Below are 23,569 nucleotides of genomic sequence, written 5' to 3' on the forward strand. Positions count from 1 at the left end.
AATGCCAAATTCCTTCCCTACATATCTTACGTAACTTTAAAATTGTTACATCAGACAATTTTTGCCTCTTAGTTGGCAGGAGTGAAAATTTGACATCCTCAAAAAGTGCTGTGTTATGGTTTCAAAATGATGAAGGCAGAGAACATTTAGATTAAAAAAAAAAAAAAAAAAAGAATTTTATATAGCTGCCATAAATGTGGGAAAAAATGTCCTCGGACCAACTAGATATGGCCTAAGCCCTGAATGTTTACAATATCTGGCTCCGCCCCTGATTTGCAGGCATGTAATAAAGAACCGTTTTATTTTTATCCATGTCAAGGCCAAGTTAGCTAAGACTGCAACTGGGGCCACCTATTTAAATAAGTATTAACTATGACGATAAGACATAATGATAACAATAACTATAATGATAAGACAAATGTGTAAATCAATTCACTTTTTATTTTTACCTTTACAGCCAGATTATTGTACAGTCAATATAAAAGAAATTATAAATGAATTATTATACATGATTATTCTTTGGATATCAGCATAGAATTGCAGATAATTAAATTAATCAAACCCAGCCTTGTGCTCAGATTGAACTCTCAAGATGCAACTATATACAAAACACACATACACTCGGGTATACTCAGGGACAAACACTCCATGTGCAGGACAACTTTCATGACATAAAATCATCAACCCTCAGGACGAGGCACAGACTAGTGGTGAAAGATGGAGCCGTACACTTACTGCTCAGAAAGAGGGAGGGAGAAAAAAAAAAAAAAAAAAAAAAAAAACTACAAAAGTAGAGCAGCAACTTCCTGCCAAGAGCTTCATCTGACATCTGTGTAAACAGCACGGCCCAAAGCTTCCTTCAAAACCTTTTTCTCCTGGTGCCCTTAATGGGAAGGATTTTAAACAGCAGGAGAGCATGAGTATCCACACCTGTATTTAGTATTTGTCTTCAAAAGGCCACTGTGTGGTTGTTCAGATATGGCTCTGGATCTACGCCACTTTATTACAGATCAAGGTGTCATTGCTACTGAAGACTTGCTGACTTTGACCAGAATGGATGCAGAATGCATTCAACCTTTTTAATGATAAAAATTAAAAATGGTAAATTGCACTTGAAAATGAAACAAACAACTAGTACACCAGTATACACCATGTTTAAAGTTTCTATGATTGAAATGTGGGGTCATGGAAGGGGATCAGCTCATTGAAATTTCTTCAATAAGTTCATTTCCCCTTTCTAGTGAGCAGTAACACATTAGGTTCAAACCAATGAACCACCAAATTCCTACAAGCGAGTGTTATTGCTAAAATAGAAAATGTATTAAAATAAACTTAGTTGAGACTTGTCATTCCAAAGGCAATCAATCTGTTCTTGTATTACCTTTAAATTAATACTCAAGAATGACTAGTTGCTAATGTGACCCAACAGACCTTAAAATCACTGGGTTGATAATCACAGCAACAAAGTCATGCTCCATGTGTGCGTTTGTTTTTTCTCATAATGAATGAGGCACATATATACATTAATGAAAAAAAAAAAAAAAGGGGAAGATCTCAACCCAATTTTTTATGACTGAACACAAACATCAAGACATCACTCTACAAGAAAACAAATTTAAAGGCAACTTGAAACTGTGAAGAAATCATCTTTTCTCAGATCAAAATTTTGAAATGCTTTTGACTTGAGCACCAAATCCAGTGAAAAGCAGATTTACAGTGGATCATTGGTTAGTTTAAGTTAATTTACAACAAAACTAAGTACCCTTTGGGCACATAAGCTATCTATTATAAATCAAATGTGCAAATTAATTTTCCATTCATGGGATTTTTACACTTTATAAATTCAATATACATACCTACAACCATTAAAATATATTTTAATAATTTGATATTGCATTAGACTTCAGAAATCACGAGGATTTCCATGAAAATAGAGTATAAAAGGAACGAAATAACACGTCTTTTCTCTCCATCATGATGTGAATGAGCATTATATCTGTATGGTATAATGCTCCTTATTAAAAACTATATAAATGTGCCCACTTTGCTTATACAGTATGCTAAAAATATTTAATGAAATCACTTTTAGATCTTTTAATTTGAATAAATATGTAGGTATTGCCAGTAGTTGGTCCAATACACAAAACTGGAATGTGCTTTTACCATGACCTTCTTGTGGAAGACAATCCTTTAGAATCCAATCAAACTGAGATATGTTAAATTGTCACTAAATTGCAGCACAAAGTAATTTTATGTTGAAGTAGTTTCAATAACCCAGTTCCAATTAAAAGGCTGCTTACTAAAATGCTCCCCAACCCATCAGATTGTAAATTAGCCCTCTAAAATACTTCTTTTTTTTTTTCAGTCCAATCATCAAAACCATTAAGAGAGAGACTAATTAAGCCAGTCAATTAAGCCTGAATGTGCCAATTCAGTCAAGTCTAAAAATTCTCCATGTGCAATCAAGGATACACACCAAGCGGGCAGTTTCCTTCTTAAATACTGATAGGCAAGCCTTCAAATGGCACCAAACCAAATAAAATATTCAATCTTATGGATTTAGTCATCCAATCACTGGCCAAGTAATAGCAGTACTTCACGAAATGACAAAACTGACATCAATTACCTGCACTGACCTGCTCAGGGCAACACCTATCTTGAAATACATGCAACCCCCCTTGAAAGTGGCTTAGAGATGAACACATATCCAATAACTCTGATCGAATCCCTGAGATAATCTCTTACTTGTCTACCATTTACCACATTTATACTAGTGTTACAAAGGTGCAATGAGGGATGACAAACAAGAAATGGGTTGACTTAAAAGGCACATTCAGAATTGATTACTGACTGCACAGAGAAGATAAATCAAGCATAATTTGTTGTATCAAGTCCAAAAATGGACTAAAAATTGATAAAACTAGGGCACAAACAAGAATGATGGGTTGATCCCAAAAACCCGGAAGATTCATTTACAGTCAACTCATGGAGGCTTGCTTGAGTTACCAATCCAACAAATCTCAAGGAACATAGCTGAAGCAGCATGTTAAAATTCACAGCACTCCCACATGCTACACATTAGCATAGCACCGAAACTGATAGAGGGGATTGTAAGGGAATGTTGTACCACCTCCATGGAAAGCCCAAGAACAGTGATGGATGGAGGTGACCTCTTCCGTTAAGATTCTGATGTTGGAGGTGAAGCTCAGCTGTGGAGGTTCGGTCCTGCTCAGCTCAATGTCAATTAGCTGGTCCAGGATTTGCGATTCTCTCTTTTCTGAATGGCAGTGCCAGCTCCTCCCCTCAGTTGCTGACTGAACTCCCCGCTGCGACGATTTTCGGTGTGCCTTTTGGAAGTTTCCCTTTGAGTCAGCCGATCTGGACGGACTAGCACCCCGTAACCAGGGTTGCATTGGAAGTACTGGTGGCCCTCAATGGAACCATCATTCTTACCTGGTGGACAAAGGATACAAGAGGAACAAGGTCTGTGAATGGGCTTCACCAAGAAGGTGTCAGCATCTCAGAAAACTTAGAAGACTAACAGAAGACTTGACTTCTCCTTTCTTAGTGACAAGTAACACATATTAGATTCAAACCAAAAAAAACATCAAATTCCTACAAGCATTTTGAGTGTTACTGTTAAAATTGTATTCTAAACTTAGTTAAGACTTGTCATTCCAAAGGCAGCCATTTTGTTCTTTTATTCCCTTTTACTTACTACTTAACGAATGACTAGTTGTAGCAAGGTCACTTGAAACTGGAGAAACTAATCTTTTCATCTCAGAAAACTTGTCAGATAATGTAAACTTGACAAACCTGAGGGAGTGTCCAGCTCAACGCCGACCCAGACGCCCTCAGAGAAGTGCGTTGGGCCGATGTAGCGGACCGTGCCGGACTTGCTGGTTCCGACAGTCACTCTCCCTCCCACCTTGAGCCAAGCAAGTTCCTTGGGTTCTACATCCTCAAAGGTTATCTCCAGCTTCTCCAGGCTGTTAATTTGCTGTGTTTGCATTGTGGTTGCTTTTCCGCCACCTTCTCCAAGAATGTTACTGAAAGACCTGAGTTCATTGGCTTTGACCTTCTGGAGGGAGAAAGGGTTGTCCGTGGAGGTACTCAACACCAGGGGAGGGTTTGCATTTAGCTGTACTTCCTGCTGAGAGGTGGTGACTCCATTCCTGTGGGCCGCCTGGGTATCATCTTCTTTTCTATACCTGTCAGATCTTAGCCCAGCTTCTATAGGAGCAGAGGCATTAACAGGGGTGGGTAGACAGTCTTCAATGTCGTCTCCTCTTTGCCTGGATGCTACGGGACCAGCTTGGGTATTGGGAGTAGGGGTAAGGTCCCCGCAAGCTATGGAGACATCGGAAAGGGTGGCAGTGGAGACGCTAGTAGAGAAATAACCACTGGAGGCCTCGCTGATGGGGCTCAGGAGCAGGTCATGCGGATCATGCATAGAGGATGGGGCATCAGGAGCATCTGAGTGTCTGTCTGAAGCAGGACTCTTCCCCATTACTGCGACCTATTGGGAAGCATGTCCAAAACCACAAGGAATATTTAACTACACCTCAACCTATCATCTGACTCTCACACAGAGAGCACATGCTAGGAAAACCACAGACTTAATAGCATGCAATTTACATCACATGCAGGAGAGAAAGATTGGGGTCTTAAAATATCTTCCTAGGCTATATTTTCGCAAAATACAAGTCTGTAACCCAATTCATCATTCATATTTATTTAATTTTGCCAAAGACAGAGCATGAGATCACAGTGGAGATATACTTACTGGTTCTATTCTTACTCTTCCTTCATCAGGGCTGTTGGCCGTTTGCATCATTATTCGTGGCATATGCTGGAGAGATGAATGGAACGTATTAAATTTGTTTTTATGATTTCAGTAATGGTTTTCAAAGAGGCGGCACAAAGCTTGATTTAAGTGTCACGTGTTCATTTTTTATGTTGGGAGCCTTTGGATAACGTTTGATCTAAAGTACTGACAGATCAAAAGTCTGCGTGCCAGGGAGGAGTGGTGTACATGATGAAATATTACTGTCATATTTTTTTTTCCCTCTACGCCTCCGTTGAAAGCATGCTAGGAGATATGATGAAAGGGTATGGCTTGACAATTAATCTTGGGGAAATTAAACACTGGAGTTTATCTATGGACGTCTGCCTAACATATAATCAGGTTTCTCTGACATGATTTACTTTGACAAAATGAGGACACAGTTTTAATCAAGGAAAACCAAAAAAGCCTGTTTTTCTCACAAAAAATCCAACACCAAGCAATAAGGCTTAAGTTAAAGACTTAATTTGCCTCACACAAGATGGATAATATATCACAGATATATTGGCAATGTAGTAGCGTATGGAATTTCTGTCTATATGGAAATGAGGCGGCATGAAGACAGAACGACATTATACTAGAATCTAAAATTGACTCAAATTAAATTCGGCAAGAGCATTCGCATCCCTTTTTGATTACCACATATGATTTACTCATCTAAATGCAGCATATTTCTGAAAGGCTTTGCAAGCGCTAATTTGGCTATTTTTATGACGCATGCTTCACATCAGTTTTTTTTACATTTATGCATGAACCTTCCAATGGAGGTACTGTTGACTGGAATTTGCATGCAGAAATGTTTATAAGCATAGATATTGCTCGTCTTTTGAATAAATTCAATAATTTGAGAGCTTTGTAAAGGGAACATGCTTGAGGAAACAGCCTAGTTTTAGGACCATTACATTTTTTTGTATTTTCACATTTATGCCAATTAAGCACATTTTACCGCCAAATTCTCATTTTTGTAGAACTATACTGTAATATCAGCATAAATGAAATGCACTACAACAAATACCACATGATCTATGCATAATTTGATTTCAAAATGTAATATATCACTTTATCTTTGTATTTACAAGATTTTATTTATGCATAAATATTTCTGCATATTTATTTATTATAATTTTTTTAAGTATTTTTTTTCTTTTGGTTTAGGGTGAAATATGACCTGGAAATTTCTTGACAGGTAACATGAGACTCACCCAGGCAGACAAAGCAAGGTTTGGGCACGGTTTACTCATTAAAATGGCTGAAATGGGGCAGTTGTGGCCTAATGGTTATAGAGTTGGACTTTTAACCCAAAGGTCGTGGGTTTAAGTCTCAGTATCAGCAGGAAATGTAGGTGGGGGGAATGAAGTAACAGCACTCTCTTCCACTCTCATTACCCACAACTGAGGTGCCCTTGAGCGAGGCACCTATCCCCCAATCACTCCCTGGGTGCCGCAGCAAAAATGGCCACCTACTGCTCCGGGTGTGTGCTCACAGAGTCTGTGTTCAAATACTCACTACCATACTTGGCTATACGTCACGTCACTAACTTCACTTTGAAATGCCAAAAAAAAAAAAAAAAGATGGCTAAAAAGTAAAAATTTAGTCCAGACCTGTTGTGACTGTGGAGAGGGTCTCAAATCTTTCTTTTCGTCACGCACAGGGAACAGGGACTTGAGCAGCTTGGGCATCTGAGGGACAAGGGCCTTGACTGGGGAGATATAAGAAGCAGCAAGCCCTGAAAAACCTGTGGGCAGGTTGGGAAGGAGGCAAACAGCAAGGTAGAGGTGTGGAGAGAGACAACAACGATGGTGAAACAAAGACAGATGTAGAAAATATATAAAAGGAGTGCATGAAGCTGGAAAATAATGTCACACTGATACAAAAATGTCACATTGACATTTTGTGACAGATCACAAAGACAAGTGAGAAGAAGCTATAGTTGGACAAGACAGAGATTCTGTGGTAACCAAAAGGTTCAAACCTCGAACTGCCACTATTGTGCCCTTGATATTTTCCCTCTAATAAGCATACTTGATAAAAGTTAAATTACTAGTTCATGAACCAGGTTAGAAATGACAGCACAAGTTCAGGCAGAAATGAGTCTGAAACACTTGCAGTAGAAAACAGAGTTGAAAGTGAAAGGAAAGACAAATAAAGAGTGGGTCATGCTGGAAACGGAACAAGGGCGATTATTTTATTGCAGGAAAAAAAGTCACATTCTGAACTGCTCACTTCAAGAGTGATCTCCATGTCGTACCTTGCTCAGGGTCCTGATTCTGTGTAGGAGGTGTCGGAGGTCTGGATGGTCGTGGCAGTGTTTTGCTAAACTGGGAGGATGTACCGAAGATATCCTGCTGACTCTCCCATCGATTCTTACATAAGCAAATTGGATATCAGAGGTTACATAAAACAACCGGTTTCCTGTGGTGGACCGTATGTCCTTTTTCACCCTAGAATCTTACCTTGTTGTCATCCAGCACTGAATTTAGTGACAGATCCTGTCTGCTTCCAGATAACTAGAGGAAAAAGAGATGATGTGTGAATGACACAATGTGCCAGACTCTGATGATGCTGAGTGTCCTTAACATTTCTCTCTGTTAAGATTAATTTAAGGCGGCAGATGCGCTTACCCGGTGCACACTAGGAGAGCTGAGACTGCGTCTGCTGCCCTTGCCTTTACCTGCCAAATGCTCCTTCACTGCCACCTCCTGTAGCACACGATAGAAAATCTGATTTACATGATGAAAACAATATGATGACCTGAACTAGAGAGTACTGGACAGCACTGGGAAGTCGCCATTCATTTTAGTGCACCGATTCATAGGCCTGTTCGTTTTTTTTGTTGGTTTTTTTTTTTTTTTAAATGGTTCAACTATTTGCATTCAACTATTAGCATTCATGTATAAATATTAGAGCTGTAACAGTACATGTATTCATCCTGAACCGTCACAGTACAGACGTCCCGGTTTAGTGCATACAGTCAGATGATGAATACAGTCAATCACAGGCTATCCACACTCCAAATCAGAAGGGGGCGCAGGCGGTAATGCAATGCTGTTTGGTAACCGCCACAACAGGAAAAAGCGCAGAAGAAGAACAGACAATCTATGCATAGATACGTTTACGTGTGTAATCTCTCCAGCATTTCGACCGCGGAAAGACATCAATAAAACAGCCTGAGAATAATATCTTGTGTGCCATTACATTTACCTCAGGCAAGTCATTTAGTGTCCACAGCATGTTAGTTCACTAGAGAAATTAACTCCATAGGGGAGCAACTGAATTTAATAGTTTCGGCTCTGTCGTTAAGTATAACATTTAATATTATAGTAATGTACGAGAAAGAGCTCCCTGTATAGTATACAGCATTAGCGGAGATATAATTTTTTTATCCTTAAGAAAATGTTCATTATAATTGAATGTATTTAAAGAGAAAGACACAATTTGTTCAATAAACCACAGTTTAATAAAAAATAAGAAAAAAGAAGCAATTTTGTTTAGTTTTATGTTTCTCCCATCTGCTGTACCGAACCCGTACTGAACCGCGACTTTAATACCGAGGCACGTACCAAACCGCCGCGTTGGTGTACCGTTACACCCCTAATAAATATATTTTAATTAAAATACTGCTATTTATCACTATGATAAATGTTATATAGAATGATTTAAATGCTTTTAACATTACTCACCTCTGTTTTACTCCCAAAGTACAGAGATTTACAAACACTTCGCAAATCAGTTTGACTAAATCATAAAAGCCAAAATACTAATTAGATCTAAAAATTATTATTAAGGGTGGTTTTCTGTGTTTACTGAACCAAGTATTCCTTTTAAATTTAGATTTAAAAAGAACAAAAGTGGTCAAATGATTATAACATTAGAAAGAGAAGATAAAATGCAGACTTGTCAGTTAAAAAAATATTAGTGGAGGTAGCTGGGTGACCTGTCTCAGACGGTCCAGTGTGAGGATGTTCTCCACAGCCAGGACGCTCCGCAGGTACTTCTCTATGGCAGCTTCATTGTCTGAGGATTTGGGGTTCTCAGCGCTGGCGGCCACACGGGCCAGCATCTCCCTGTCCTCTGAGCTCTGACTGTCCTGCTGACGTACACAGCCAAGAAAAGACAGGAGCTCGTAAATAAACCGGCTCAAGAAATCAGGTGTCTATCTTTAGCTGATACAAGTATATTTCTTGTGGGTAATAGCCAACTAACATGGCCTTAAGTTGTAGTTAGGAAGTGATACATATGAGCTTATAAACTGACTGTTTTAAGATTATTGATAAATTAAGAACACTGAAGTTTCTCCTTGCTTCAATTCTGAAATCTACATTTTTTTTTCTGAATCAGTGTTTTAGAATTTTAGTAATATTCATATACTATTATAGTACTTAAAGTCCCCCTGTGGTAAAAATCAAGTTTTTAATGTTATTTTAATATGCTTTAAGACAAACCATGTGCAAATTCATAAGTCAACACCATTGCCGAGTATTTTCTCTTTAAAACTGCAGAGACCTAAAGACAGTTCAAAAACGGTTTGAAATCGCTGGTATTTCTGACGTCACAAACTACCTTGTAACCAATCATGTCAACGTGCCGGCGGGATTTAGCATATCATTAACTATGACCGCTCTGAAAAGGGGAGTCTTGAGAAGCCAGGTTATTTTTCTGTTGTTGTATATGAAAAATCGGGTAGATTTAGCAATGTTATGATGTACATTACGATGTTATGATGAACTGTATGCCTTTCTCTACCAACGTTCTGAGTTGTTCAAAGCGTTTGTAAGGATGCTGATTATTAGAAGGCATCTGTCTGACTCTAAAATGGTGAACGGGAACATGGTTTGTGTAACATTAGCACATTATTAGCAGCTGTTTGATAACGTAGTCAAGCAAAAGGCAAATCGTATTAATTACAGTTAAGTGTCCGATGTTGTAAAAAGCGATACCATTGTGCAACTTTACCTCAGTAAGTTGACCGAGTGGATCTCTGAGCTTGAGCGAGTGAGTGTAGGCGGAGCTAATTAGCATATTCATAGATCATTTTTTTGATCAAAGATGAATTTTAAAGGATAGAATTATTGACTACAGGCGGACTTTAATTTGAATTAGCTTTAATTTTTATATTTTCATTTGAAGTTTTGGTAATTTTGTTATGTGCTTTTGTCATTTTTATTAGTTTTTTTTGTAATATTTGTATTTAGCTTTAATTTATAATTTATATTTAACATGTTATTTCAGTTATTTGCCAAGGCATCATTTATATTTTATTTGAATTCAGATTTATTTTAGGTAACGAAAACTGATTAATAGTTTTAGTTTCAGTTAGCAATAACAACACCGTTCTGAATTTGAAGAGAATGTATATTGTCATTGGTCACTGAAAAACCCATATAATTAAGCTACTAATGCATTATGCACACAAAAAAAAAAAAAAAAAACAGGAGATTTTTTATGCCTACCCCTGGGATGTTGGAGACAACCTCAAAGGTCACACCACAGCCGGGAATAGTGCTCCTGGTGGACATTCTTCTCAAGAAATTTTGGGCAAAACCCTGTTTTAACAAAAACAAATATGCAGAGATAGATATGAAAAACTATCAGTTTATTTAAATGTACAGTATAGGGTTTCTGAGCACCGAAAACATGTGGCACAGTTGTATGTTAAGCTTAATTAATGGCAAAAAAGTGTGAGAGGACTTTTCTGGAGTTCTGATAATGTTGTAGGTCATATAAAGTGGACTGTGCCGCACCGGTCGTCCAGTGAGGTTCACACAGATGCGTTTGCGCAGGACTAGCTGCATCTCTGCAGGGTGGCTGAGCTGTACCACGGTGCGGACGATTAAGTATACTCTCTGATCTGGAGCGGCCCCTCGACTCAGCTGCGGACATTCATGAACCGTGGAGTCCCAAGTGGCTTCGGCTTTCACCTGGAAGTAAAACAGGTATTAATATGTTCCTTCAAAAACAACTAGGAAGCCTGCGAGAGCACCGAGGGTGCGTGGGTCACATTTTCACCTCTCCATCATAGTGTTTGACAATCTGAAGGTCAAAAAATTCATCTTCATCTTCTGAGCTGAGCATAGCATCCCAGCCGCCCGCCTCAGGAACGTCTAGGTTCTCCTGAGAGCTGAAGTCATCAGCTGGAGGGAGGAAGAACAGAAACAGGAGGGACAAGTGTGAAAATGGGTATTAAGATGAACATTGCTGTTCTTCAGCAGGCAGAGAAAACATACCGCTCAAGTCGAGGAAGAGCACTGGAATGTGAGTTTCCATCCCAGGTACTGGTACCCTGCCAAGACAGACACAAAATCCAACACATGGCCCAAATACTCATGACTACACATTTGTTAAAACTGTTTAACTGATACTGACATTCATTTAGCAAACAAAGCCTCAAATCCAAATATCAATCTGTCAAAAACACATTGTTTAAGGATTATAACAACCTCCCTAAAAAGCAAGCTGCAAAAAACTAAGCTGATTTTACATTAAATTTCATTCGAACCTTCTCTGACAGACAACATGTGTACCAGCTATCTATGACACTTAATTTAACTCTTCAGTTTAAATGCAAATTGTTCAGTATGGTTGTAGCAGTGTCGTACCACTCAGCAGGAGCTCCTGGTATTCCACTGCCAGCAGAGGGCACCAACACTGCATTTCTCTCCTCTGTGAGCGTCAGACGCCACTCAAGCAGCTGGGCCTCCCTTTCCACATCATCCTCGGACTTATCTGGTCAAAGAGAGAGTCAACAATGTTTCCGCTAATTTCTATTTCATACTTAAGTCATTCCTGCACAGAAGTCCCTTCAATGTATATACATAAATTTATAAAATAAATATATTTGTGTGTATGTATATATGTATATACAGTGCTGGGTAGATTACTTACAAATTGTAGTCGGTTACTGATTCTAAATTACATGACAAAAATTGTAGTTAGTAACGTAATCCATTACTTTACACATTAAACGCAATATAATCTGACTACTTTTTGATTACTTTTCACCTAACTTGAAAAATGAATAAAAATGAAGGAGAGGAGCATTTTGCTAAATATAAGCAGTATACTGCATATTCATTGTATATTTACTTTATATTTTAAACATAATATTCTTCAATATTCAATGCTTGAATAAGTCTGTCATGTTTTTATGACAGCCACCAAATATAATTGTTTATATAAAAAAAAAAAAAAAAAAAAGTAGAAACAAATGCCATTCAAAATGTATTATAACGTTATTACAAAAACTTCCTTATGTGTCATTTAAATGTAAGTAGCCTACAAATCAGATCATTTTAACCTTTAATATTATAATTACGTACCAACTGGGGTTCCCTGTATAGTTTAATCGATACTGAATAAAATTGAACTGATTCACAAGCTCGTGAATCGAAATCCAATTGAATCGTAAAATGTGTCAGTGCCCACCCCTATTAAATATTTATATCCATCTCTATTCCATCCATCTCTCTATAAAAGAATTATTTAATATTATAATAACATTGTACACTATAATTTATTTTAGAAAACTTTAAGTTTAGATAAATTGAAGATGACTTGTTTTGTTGAGTAACATTTGTTAGATCATGATAAATACACTATAAAGCAGAGCTGTCAAGAAGCCAAGAGCTCACAAGATTCTGCTCACAAGATTTTTCACAGCTATAGTTTTATGCAAAAAAAAAAAAAAAAGAGACACAATGCTGCCCAATGTAGCTCTGATTGAGGCAAATGTCAAAATTTTCCCACTCGCTTTTGAGTCTGCATTATGCAACATTTTGACCGGCAAAGGAACAACAATAAGGAACTATGTGAAGTGGGATTATGGACAAATGAAGATGTGATACAAACAACAAACACGAAAGCTCCCAAAAGAAGAACAGAACAAAGCTAATTAGCAGCAAATTAAAGGCACAGCATGCAAGTTTCGCCTCTAGAGGTCGCTTTTTCAAAACAATAACAAAGGCGTAGCTTGCTGACCATATGAATGTAAGTCTTAGCATAAAAAGAATGTTTTTTACTAATTTCAAATCTAGATTTGATCAAGTTGTTTTTACTAGATGTTTTTACTAGATTTATTAAAAGGTGAAGAACCACCATCATGCCTTCCATGCCAAACTACAATGACTATTAAACATATTTTACTGGACTGCAATGTTTTTAATGTAAATAGACAACGGTTTTATTATGAGATGTTTAACTGATGTATTTAAGAAAGTACCACCTGAATGTATTTTAGAATTTCTATCTTGTATTAATATGAAATGTCTTATATAGTTTTTTGTTAATTGTGTGAACTTCGTTGTTTGTTCTGTTTTCGCCATGAAAATAGCCTTGTTGCTGACATGGCGTGAATAAATAAATAAATAATAAAATATGACCCTGTGAATAAGTGTGGAATCATGGGAGTTGTCGTCTTCACATCCACAGTCGATGGAACGCAATCCGACGGGACTTAGGCAGAAATCGTGTTCATGGATGAGCTAATGTATTAAAGTTTTATTAACTTTATTGTGGTATGAAGCAGGGTGGGGCTGAAAGCCTGAGACATTTTACGTTGCTGTTTTTATTATGCTTGTATGCCGCAGCTGGTCGCTGATTTCTTTTGATTGTTCATTTTGCGATTAAAGTGACGTTTAACATTGGCCTTTTTTGTCCCTGAACTTGAACATTGTTAGAGTTACGTTTGATCACTTAAATTCACATTGTTTTATTTAATTCTAATAAAACAGCTGCAAGTGCTGAATTACTACTCATACAGGTCGACAAATTAAAATTGTGGGGAAACGCAGAGCTGTTTGACAAAACAATCATACTAAAATACATTTGAGTGTGTTGAAAGTTATGTTATAATGTTACTCTGTGTGTTCGCTAGGTCGCTGGTATGAGACACTTGTTGCACAGTGAAGTAAGATATTAGATTGATATTAGAATATATTAATAAAAGCTGGATTGTGTTATTAAATTGCATGAAATTCATTTGAAAATAAATTGTATGGCAGAGAAAATACTGTATTACTGTTACTACAAATAAAGTTCTTTCTGATTTTGCTATGTTAGATAATTGACAAAATAGCATTGTCTCTGAAGCATGGTACAAACATGTTATTCATGGTAAATCAAGAAAACAAGAGATTCAGACAATAAGACTAAACCTGTTGAACTATATAACATTGATTAGTTTTCTGTCAATGAAAGTATCCAAACAGTTGCTCAACTGTCTAATAAAATACATAATATATTAAAGCGTCTTTGGAGTATCTATGGTTTCTACGGAGGTAAAACCGAAAATCAAGTTAGCACCGATATGACGTCACTGACAGGTGACACAGGCCGTTACACTGGTTAAAACTGCTAATTAAAATTTCTCTGGATTTAAACATTGTTGGAAACAATTAGGATAATGTAAGTACACAAGTCAACAAAATATATAACACTGATTTAATGGTTTTTGGTTAGTGGGTTTTTGGATCCAAAAATCTTACATAATGTGCCTTTAAAGAGAGGAAAGCACTCTTTTGTAGTCCATTACTGAGCTGAGACTACAAAACAGTAAATGTGTCTGTCTGGTTTTTACCTGTTTTGCTGACCAAAGTCTGAAGATGTTGGTCCAGATATTCTTGTCTCTTAGTGAGGGCGGTGAGCCACTGACGTCGCAGACGCTCTAAATCACGCTCCTACAGGATGATGGACAAATGCATAATTACAAAAGTTGCTTTTGCTTGACATCTTTTTTTGCTAATTAATAAACCTTTCATGCCTTTAATGGGCAGGACAGTGGAGAAAGACAGGAAACAAGTGGGAGGGAGAGACAGGAACGGGATCAGGAAATGACGCACACCAGATTCAAAACTGCACCTCAGCGAGAGCACCACAACACCACGAAAACTCATTTTCTATTGGAATATATGTTAAAATTCAATTTATTTTTTGTGATGGTAAAGCTGATTTTCAGCAGCATTGCTCCAGTATCACATGTTCCTTTAGAAATCATTTTAATATGCTGATTTAGTAAACATATTTCTAATTATCAATGTTGAAAACAGTTGTGCTGCTTAATATTATAATATAATATAATATAATATAGTCATTTATTTCTGATATTTATTAGCAGCTGAAAATCAATGTCATAGTTGTACTGCATCACAACTAAACATACCTGATAACTGTCCATTTCATCACCCTCAGGCTACAAAGAAAAACAATATAAACATTAGCAAGATCATGTCTGAATATGTCAGAGATGTCCGAGAATCTGTAAATGCTAAAAGCTCAAGTGAAAAAAAAAGCACATTTACCTCTTGTGGCTCATTGTTTTTGGTCATCCGCACCTGCCTGATCTCCACACAGCCGACAGACACTCCCAGAATGATCTCTGATATCAAAGGCATTGTGCCAGAGTCCTGCACTGAACGTACCTCCACCTGAATCCGCCGAGACTGGCCCTGAGAAAGACACATAAAAACTGTTACTACCCCATGACAAAAACCCTAAAGTGAAATGTTAAACACAGTGTTGATAGAATAACAGAGCACAAGCAAAATACAGAGTACCCATGCCTAGGAATCATAAATAAATCAACAAAAATAAAAAAGCAATACAGAGTTTGCTCAAGGCAAGCATTCAAAAACACCTTGTTACCATCTGTATCGAGCATGTGACTAAAAAAAGCCCCAAAACTGAGTCATAAATAAATAAATAAATATAAATAATGCTATGCTTTATTCTGATCATAACATATTACAACCCTGCAGGAACATGAGGTGTCTGACCTGTTTGAGCTGGAAGATGCCACCCGTGCGAACATCTCTTGCTGGCACCACCTCCACAGGCATGTACTCTCCGTTCTCATTCAGCTCCAGAATCTGCACCCACATCTCCAACTTGCGCGTTACCTCACTCCACCTGAGGACACATAATAGTCAAACCAGTCCAAAAAGCAGGAGGCAGATCGTCAGATGCTAGACGCCTAATGCACACAATGTTCTCTACATTTCTGAAGTTTGTATTAGCATAATTGGATAATTACAGAGGGCTGAAGCTCAATTTTGTGCTCACCTGTCACGTAATGTGCGTGTTTTGGCCTGGATTATGCTAAGGTCCCACAGCGCAGGGTTCCTGCCTGGATCAGCCTGTCTGTGTCCGAATACCTCGATGGCTACAGCACCCTCTGTTAGATACTCTATAAATTCCTCTGACACAGTCACAGCATGCTCCTACAGTACATAGAGTATAACAAAAGTAAATGCATGTTAATAGTTTCTTGATAACTTCTTTGTTAATGAACTAAGAAAGAGATGCACAATTAACCACAGTTTTAAAAGCTGAAGGTAATAATAGTTCAAAAAATTTACAAGATTCATTCAAGCAGCATGTTCCAGGATCACCATTAGAGACAGAGCCGGCCCAAGGCATAAGCGAACTAAGCAGCACCAGGGGGCCCCCAAGAGCACATAAAAATGACAGCTTGATTTTTACAGCGCACATTCTATCAGTTGCAGTTCTGGCACCTCCGTCCCAATACTGTATAACTCGACATACATTCGCATCACGTGTTAATGCAGCGGACACTGCACTTATTTGCAATCACAAAAGTTCATTATTTGCATGTGCTTTAAAGTCTTGCCGGTTAAACATTTCATTCTAAAAGCCTGTCCAACAGCGCCCGATTAGCTTTATCTTTCACGTCTGATTGTGCTAATACTGTCAAATACACACAAGGTTTACGTCTAAAGTGAAAGTAATCAGTTGAGAGAAAATCGAATGCATGTCTGTATATTAGATGCGTGCAGGTCTTAAAGTGACAGCAGCCTAATAATAAACATGCTGCCCTTGTCCTTAAAGGGATAGTTCACCTAAAAATGTAAATTCTGTCATTATTTACTCACTCTCATGTTGTTTCTAATAAAACTGATAATGGGTGTAAAGCACTGACATACCAATTGAATTGCCCCCAAATAAAATTCTGCTTAGGGCCCCATAAAGGCTTGGGCTGGCCCTGATTAGAGATATGATTTGTTGATAGGATATCTTGGATTAAAACACATTGTGCCTAATTTACTATCTGCTTTGTAAAAGGACACGTCTTGACACATCGTACCTTACAGCTGTCAAACACCACCATGCAGTGGGGGTCTTTGCTGCTGGAGAAGGAGGCAGATGGATCTACTTCTGGGGCAACAATAACAGGCTCTGCTTGGTCCCAGAAAGAGTACTGACAGAAGACAAAATTGGACAGGTACTGTGGGAGACCTGTAGCCTGCAGGATCTTAATCTGTTTGAGAGACAGGAGTAAAATAAGTACGGGGTCAGTATGTTTTCTTTTCTTTCTTTTTTTAAGAAATTAATACATTTATTCAGCAAGGACACAAAGTGATCAAAGGTGACAGTAAACATTTATAATGTTATAAAAGATTTCCATTTCCATTCTTTCAATTCATCAAAGAATCCTAAAAAGTAATAATGTACACAAAAATATTAAGCAACACAACTGTTTTCATTATTGATAATAATAAGAAATGTATCTTGAGCACCAATTTAGCATATTAGAATGATTTCTGAAGAATCATGTGACACTGAAGACTGGAGTAATAATGCTGAAAATTCAGCATTGCCATAACAGGAATAAATTACATTTACATTACATTTTAAAATATATTCAAATAAAATAACAGTTATTTTAAATTGTAATATTATTTCACAACACTAATGTCAAAATAATACAGACTTGGTAAGCATAAGAGACTTCTTTTAAAAAAAGAAAAACCCTAAACTTTTGCATGGTAGTGTACATATTTATTATAATCAGGGCTTAAAAACGGGGAAAAAAAATTCAATCGTTTTACTCCGAGCAGAATCGGTATTTTAACGTTTCTGTTCCAGCGTTCCTTCTGTATTATTAACGTTCCGAAACCGGTTTGTTTAGAAAAAATAACGGTTAATAACGTTATTTTTAAACTTTTTTTTGTGTGTTTGTTTGCATGTAGCCTACTTATTATTAATAATAATAATAATAATAATAATAATAATAATAATACGTACAGCATTTTATTTATTAAAAAACAAAGAGTATTTGCCGTCTTAGCCAATAGGCCTACAATTATCTGTATAACTAGATTCTGTCCAAATGTAAACCTAAACAAAAGGAAAAACAACGATTTATAAATTAAAGTATTTTTTCAAGATATTTTAAAATGTTTGCTACATGGTTAAAAATACCGACACTATTCCTGAGAGGAAAAAAGATACGTCGCCTATAGGCTACGTTGCATTTTATTATTCAGAAATAATGTAATTTATCGGTAAATAAAATAAAATGTTTACAAATAGCCTAACCTATATAGCTTTGTTTATGTTTGTAAACATCCATTATGAACAAAACTGCCCTATTTTATTGTACCACAAAATCTCTAAAGTTAACAGCCTATTCAGGCTATGTCAAGCCAAAACGAATTTAAAAGAAAAAAAATTCTCTTCCTTTTTAACGCCATTCCAGCTTCTATTGCTATATTCAAGGCGAGAAACAGGTTTATTTATTAGAAATAAAACTAAATAAGATGCTAAACGAATTAATTTAAAGTGAATCTGAAGCCTACCTTTCTCATTCGGCACTGTTTCCATTTTCGAGACGAATGCTAAACTATTATTTATTATGTAAGCTTTGTGCATTATCGACTTCATCCTTCACATAACAGCACAGTCAGGCGGCAGATTGTATTACAGAACTGAATGGAGCAGTGTAATGTTCTATATGTTTGGTTGATTGTATTTTATTTTAATTATTTAACAGGCTGCAATATCAAGTAAGCAATGCAAGAATTTGTGCGCATGCGCGTGAGGCGCCGGCGCGACCACTGGAATTTTTTCCCCCTTCTAAGACAGTAAACTGTACTGCGTAATTTATGGTCATACAGGTAAAAGCAAGACATAATTCATACATTTACAAAAGACACTTAACAAAAACAAGCAGAATGTCTGTTTTCTTTCCTAGATCTTTGGAGTGCGTCACAATGAACCACTTTCGTTTTGTTAATCTGTAGACCTAATTATTTAAGTGAAATATTTCGCGTAGCCTATAGGCCTAAATAATCCCTTTTATTTTATATGTGTTATGTAGGCCTAGTTTTATTCTGTTTTCTCCGTTCACAGAAGCACTGAAGGTGCGTGATGTGGCGTTGTGTGAACTCATGTTCTACCCTGCAATTTTCGCTGGTTTCAAAACACACAACAAGCTGCATATTACTTGACATTCATTTTCACTTAAATGTAGGTTTGACGGTTGGTGACCTATATCATCGGAAAAACTAACGCCAGGGCATTGCCATTGTGACTTACCTAACCTATGATGACTTGACAGCTGAGCCTGAGCGCGACTGCGCAGGCATTTCACTCACTGTAGAGCCTGAGCGCGGGCATTTCACTCACAAATCAAAATATTAAAGAACGATAAAAAACGTTATTAACCGGTTAATGGCCATTTCAAATTAGCGTTTCTGTTCAGAACGATTAAATTTGATTTCGTTTCCGTTTCTGGTTATGTTCCGGTCAAAATTTCGTTCGTTTCCGGTTTTCGTTTTCGTTCCTTGAACCGGTTCAGAGCCCTGATTATAATATAATATAATATAATATAAACCAAAATCTTCAGTGACTTAAATTTCTCAAACCTTAACTGCACTGTTTTGTGAACTTGAGTACTCACCATACAGACCAGCTTGCGTTCCTGTACATCTCCATCCGGGCTTCCGTCACTGTCATCTCCTCCAGCTACGCTGTCATCAAAACCTCCACCCATTCTCATCACCTCCACATGCAGTCGCCCAGCAACCTAACACCAGCAACAAGTGAACACAACACATCAGTGGTCCGCTGGAGATAAACTGTGCGTCTCATGCTTGATATGATGACTCGATTAGATTCAATTTCACAGATCAATTCGCACTTGATTTAATTTACATCCCACTTCATATTCCAGAAGAAATTTCCTTGAGAAATGAAACGAGTCGGTTATCATGAATTATCCATAGCGAGTCAAGCCACTGATCATATTTGCTGGCAGATCTGAATGCATCATCCTCACCTCCCCTTTCTGATTGATGATGGGAACTGCATATTGTAGCTTTACGTCATAGAACAGGCAGGAGAGGAAAACGTTGGCCACCCCGATTAAACTGTGGTTCACCTGCTCATCGAAGAAAGGGTCGGCTCTCTTGAAGTATGAGCGCATCACCTATGAGATGGAGAGTAAGACCACATCTATAGTGTCACCTTTTCATTTTTATGGGACAGTAAAACTTCTGTGACGAAAAAGAGCTTACGGGGTTGTCCTCGTCAAAGTCTTTCCACTCCTGGTAAAGCTCTCTCATGTCCACCAGCCGGTTTTCCATCTTCTCAAGGGCCCAGATTTGCTTCCCTTTGCCTTTCCTCCTCACTTGAATGGCGGGTTCACTCAGGACAGCATCTCGCTGCATACACAAACAAAAGAATTAAACAGACTGCACCCTCCATGCTGTGTTTCTCCTGTGTGCTGCTTTAAAAGGTGCCTGACCTTCCTGTTGGCATTGAGGTTTGCAGCAGGGATCTGTAGAGTAACTCTGTACTCGGTTCTTTTGTCCAGCTCCTCAGCGATGAAGCTCGCCTCCTGCACTAACAGATTAGCCCGTACAATCTGCTCCCTAAGTTTCCGGAAGCTCCGGGTCAGCACCACCTCCCTAGCATCATCACAATAAGAGCATTACAACAAACCCACCATGTACCAAATTTCTCCTTGCGAGGGCAAAACACATTTGTTTCCACCGAAAAGGTAAAGCTCACCTTTCCTCACCCCACTGGCGCAGGCGGTTCTGGGCGTTGGGTGATGATGACATTCCTCCCTGGCTCAGTCTCTCCAAGCTGCGGTAGTGCGGCTGCAAGGGCTGCGACTGTGGTATCTGCATACTCTGCCTGTCTGGAGTCAGCTGTCTGCGCAGCTGCTGCAGCTCCTGCTCATACATCTGCCGCTGACGCTCCAGAGCAGTCCGCTTCTCCTCCTCATGTTGGCGCTCCAGAGACTGTAAAACAGCCTGCATGGGGTCTGTTCAAAAACAGTAATGTTTTAAACCATTTTGTTTTTGCTACTGTGCTTTAAGACTTTATGTAAATTACTTCGGTTTTGATTGGCTAACCTTTTCACATGTAAAATGAGAAACATGCCTCCCTTAAATGCAAAACAAGTGTCCATATTTTCATCATGTTTTTATTTATTAGAGCTACACTACTTTTCAAAAGTTTGGAGTCAGTAATATTTTTTTAAAGAAATTTATATTTTTATTCAGCAAGCATGCATTAAATAAAAACTGACAGAAATATTTAGTAATATTACAAATATATTTACCATTTCAAATAAATGCTATTCTTTTAACTTTCATGTATCACAGTTTCCACAAAAACATTAAGTAGCAAACAATGTTTTCAACATTGATAATAATAATAATAATAATAAATGTTTCATCACCAAATCAGCATATTAGAATGATTTCTGAAGGATCATGTGACACTGAAGACTGGAGTAATGAAGCTGAAAATTCAGCTTTGCAGTCAAGAGGAAAACCAAAAAAAAAAAAACTTTAAAATATATTAAAAGAGAAAAACAGTTTGTTTAAATTGTAATAATTTCACAATATTACTGCTTTTACTGTATTTTTGATCAGCCTTGGTGAGCAGAACAGACTTCTTTCAAAATCATTAACAAATCTTACCGACTTTAAACTTTTGAATGGTTGTGCAGATAAAAGATTTAACGTGAAGTCATATTTCATACACATTTTGTTTATAAAACAGCTTAAAGGCTAAAACTCACCGTTGCTGCCCAAAGCCTTCATCATGACTTCAGTCTGAGCAAACTCGTAGCTGAAGCTGACCTCACTGGACACCTCGCTGGCGGTGTCTCCCTCTCCGTCCAGCTGCTCACTGCTGTTACTGTTCTTCATGTTCCCTCCCTCACCCTCCTCTTCCTCACCCCGTAAGCGCCGCTTCGGTAGGTTTATTCTGAACAAGACACAAATATAAAGAGTCTTCATTAAAGAAAATAACCTTAATGCACTTTCATTTACAAATACAGTGAAGCCGCAGTGTGACATTCTTCAGTCAGGGGTAGTAACAACCCTAACTGACCTGAAAAAGTGATTGTTTCCCCAAAGAATACGGTCACCATGGTGAAGCTGCTGCCGGCTGGTGACTGGAGATCCGTTCACACATGTTCTGCAACAGAGGAAACATCAGGTTATTTTATATAACTTAATATCTAACATTTACCTAAACAGAGACGAAGATTTGCTTGTATTTCTTTGATTGAATAACTTTGGTAAGGATTAATCTATATTTAATTTATACAGTGAAGACTATGCAGTGCTATTTTACATTTGATTACTTTATTCAATTTCTGTACCTGAAAATTGTGACGTTTCACTGGTATCTAAAAATTTGAACCACTGGCCCAACTGGGCCAGCAGCAAAGAAAATCCTAAGTATTGAGCCCTGCTGGAGCTCTAAATATTCACTGTGCTATTAAATGAAAGATAAAATAAGATATGGAAATAGAATAGAATCAGAAGTGAAAGTAACAGAAGCTCCTACAATACATTTTAACAGGCATAATTAGCCATGAAAATAACTAAAGAAAATATTTATTTGCTAAATGAAACAAGGCAACTAATTTGATTCATTTTCTTTTGGTTTCTCCACCCAATATTTTTAAAAAATTACAAATGTAATGGATATACACAGGTATCGGTACTCTGTATCAGCAAGTACCAAAAATGAAAGTATCGGTATCTGACTCATTCTGGAAAAAGTGGTATCGGTGCATCCCTACTTTTGGTTTACCCATCTCAAATAATTATAACACTCAATGCATTACCTTGAGTTTCTGTAAGGGTTGATAAAGACAGCTCCCTCAGGTGTTATGTTAATGACACAATGCTCTGCTTGGATCCCCATTCCACACAGCTGGATGTCCTGGGAATCTGCTGATCCAACCTTAGTGTGTTCCTGCAAAACATCCCAGCATTAACCACTGTTACTACCACACAGACCACATCCATAAAAGCACAATTACAAAAACTTAACGGATGCCATATTTCAAGCACCAAATGTACCAAGACAGGCTCCAGGTACATTACATTATTATACCATGATGTTCATGACATTAGGCAGCAAAAAAAAAAGTGATTGACTGAACTATTCTTCTAGTAGGCTGATTTGGTGCCATTTTAACTATGTCTTTACTATCTTTCTGGGCCTTGAAATTGGTTATGACTTTGCTGTATATAGGGAGGCCAGAAAGCTCTCAGATTTCATCAAAAATATCTTCATTTGTCTTCCGAAGATGAACAAAAGTCTTATGGGTGTGGAACAACATGAGGGTGAGTAATTAATGACAGAAATTTCATTTTTGAGTGAACTAACCCTTTAATCTTGTCCAGCAATATACAAAACTACCATGAGTACCTTACACAAAAAAGTCCTGCTTGTGCATCACCTTTAGATAATAAACCAGTAGTTCATTAAGGGCAGGGTCAGCGTTGAGATTGACCAGGAAGCACTTATCTTCTCCAACCTTGATACCAGAAGACTGCAGAGAGATGCCAAGGCTCTCCAGCTGTTTTTGTCTCTCCTATGCAGAACAAAACCCAATGCAAGAAGAACATGAGTGTCCACTTCTGTTGGTGTTATGGCACATGAATAACAGAGTAA

The 23,569-nt window shown here is 37.7% G+C and overlaps 1 protein-coding gene across 3 annotated transcripts in view; it reads right to left on the reverse strand.

The window, feature by feature from the left end:
- Nucleotides 1-421: 421 nt before the first annotated feature.
- kif13ba (kinesin family member 13Ba) overlaps nt 422-23,569 on the reverse strand; it is a 49,715-nt gene continuing 26,567 nt past the window's right edge. Inside the window, exons 13-40 of one of the 3 annotated variants that reach the window (XM_051867479.1) lie at nt 23,355-23,489; nt 22,734-22,864; nt 21,989-22,075; nt 21,675-21,862; nt 20,651-20,909; nt 20,385-20,547; nt 20,155-20,301; nt 19,917-20,066; nt 19,539-19,664; nt 16,941-17,114; nt 15,899-16,056; nt 15,613-15,745; nt 15,139-15,285; nt 15,000-15,029; nt 14,418-14,517; nt 11,443-11,569; nt 11,071-11,126; nt 10,853-10,977; nt 10,588-10,764; nt 10,297-10,389; nt 8,781-8,936; nt 7,468-7,545; nt 7,300-7,353; nt 7,095-7,209; nt 6,448-6,581; nt 4,787-4,852; nt 3,817-4,519; nt 422-3,453 (exon numbers count right to left, since the gene is read on the reverse strand). In XM_051867479.1, coding sequence (XP_051723439.1) covers nt 3,245-3,453; nt 3,817-4,519; nt 4,787-4,852; nt 6,448-6,581; nt 7,095-7,209; nt 7,300-7,353; nt 7,468-7,545; nt 8,781-8,936; nt 10,297-10,389; nt 10,588-10,764; nt 10,853-10,977; nt 11,071-11,126; nt 11,443-11,569; nt 14,418-14,517; nt 15,000-15,029; nt 15,139-15,285; nt 15,613-15,745; nt 15,899-16,056; nt 16,941-17,114; nt 19,539-19,664; nt 19,917-20,066; nt 20,155-20,301; nt 20,385-20,547; nt 20,651-20,909; nt 21,675-21,862; nt 21,989-22,075; nt 22,734-22,864; nt 23,355-23,489 — 4,221 coding nt within the window. In that variant the 3' untranslated portion in view covers nt 422-3,244. The remainder of the gene's footprint in view (nt 3,454-3,816; nt 4,520-4,786; nt 4,853-6,447; nt 6,582-7,094; nt 7,210-7,299; nt 7,354-7,467; nt 7,546-8,780; nt 8,937-10,296; nt 10,390-10,587; nt 10,765-10,852; nt 10,978-11,070; nt 11,127-11,442; nt 11,570-14,417; nt 14,518-14,999; nt 15,030-15,138; nt 15,286-15,612; nt 15,746-15,898; nt 16,057-16,940; nt 17,115-19,538; nt 19,665-19,916; nt 20,067-20,154; nt 20,302-20,384; nt 20,548-20,650; nt 20,910-21,674; nt 21,863-21,988; nt 22,076-22,733; nt 22,865-23,354; nt 23,490-23,569) is intronic. The other 2 variants (XM_051867480.1, XM_051867481.1) reach the window with 2 other exon arrangements.

The sequence above is a fragment of the Ctenopharyngodon idella genome, chromosome 17 (assembly GCF_019924925.1).
Source record: "Ctenopharyngodon idella isolate HZGC_01 chromosome 17, HZGC01, whole genome shotgun sequence".
Taxonomy (NCBI): domain Eukaryota; kingdom Metazoa; phylum Chordata; class Actinopteri; order Cypriniformes; family Xenocyprididae; genus Ctenopharyngodon; species Ctenopharyngodon idella.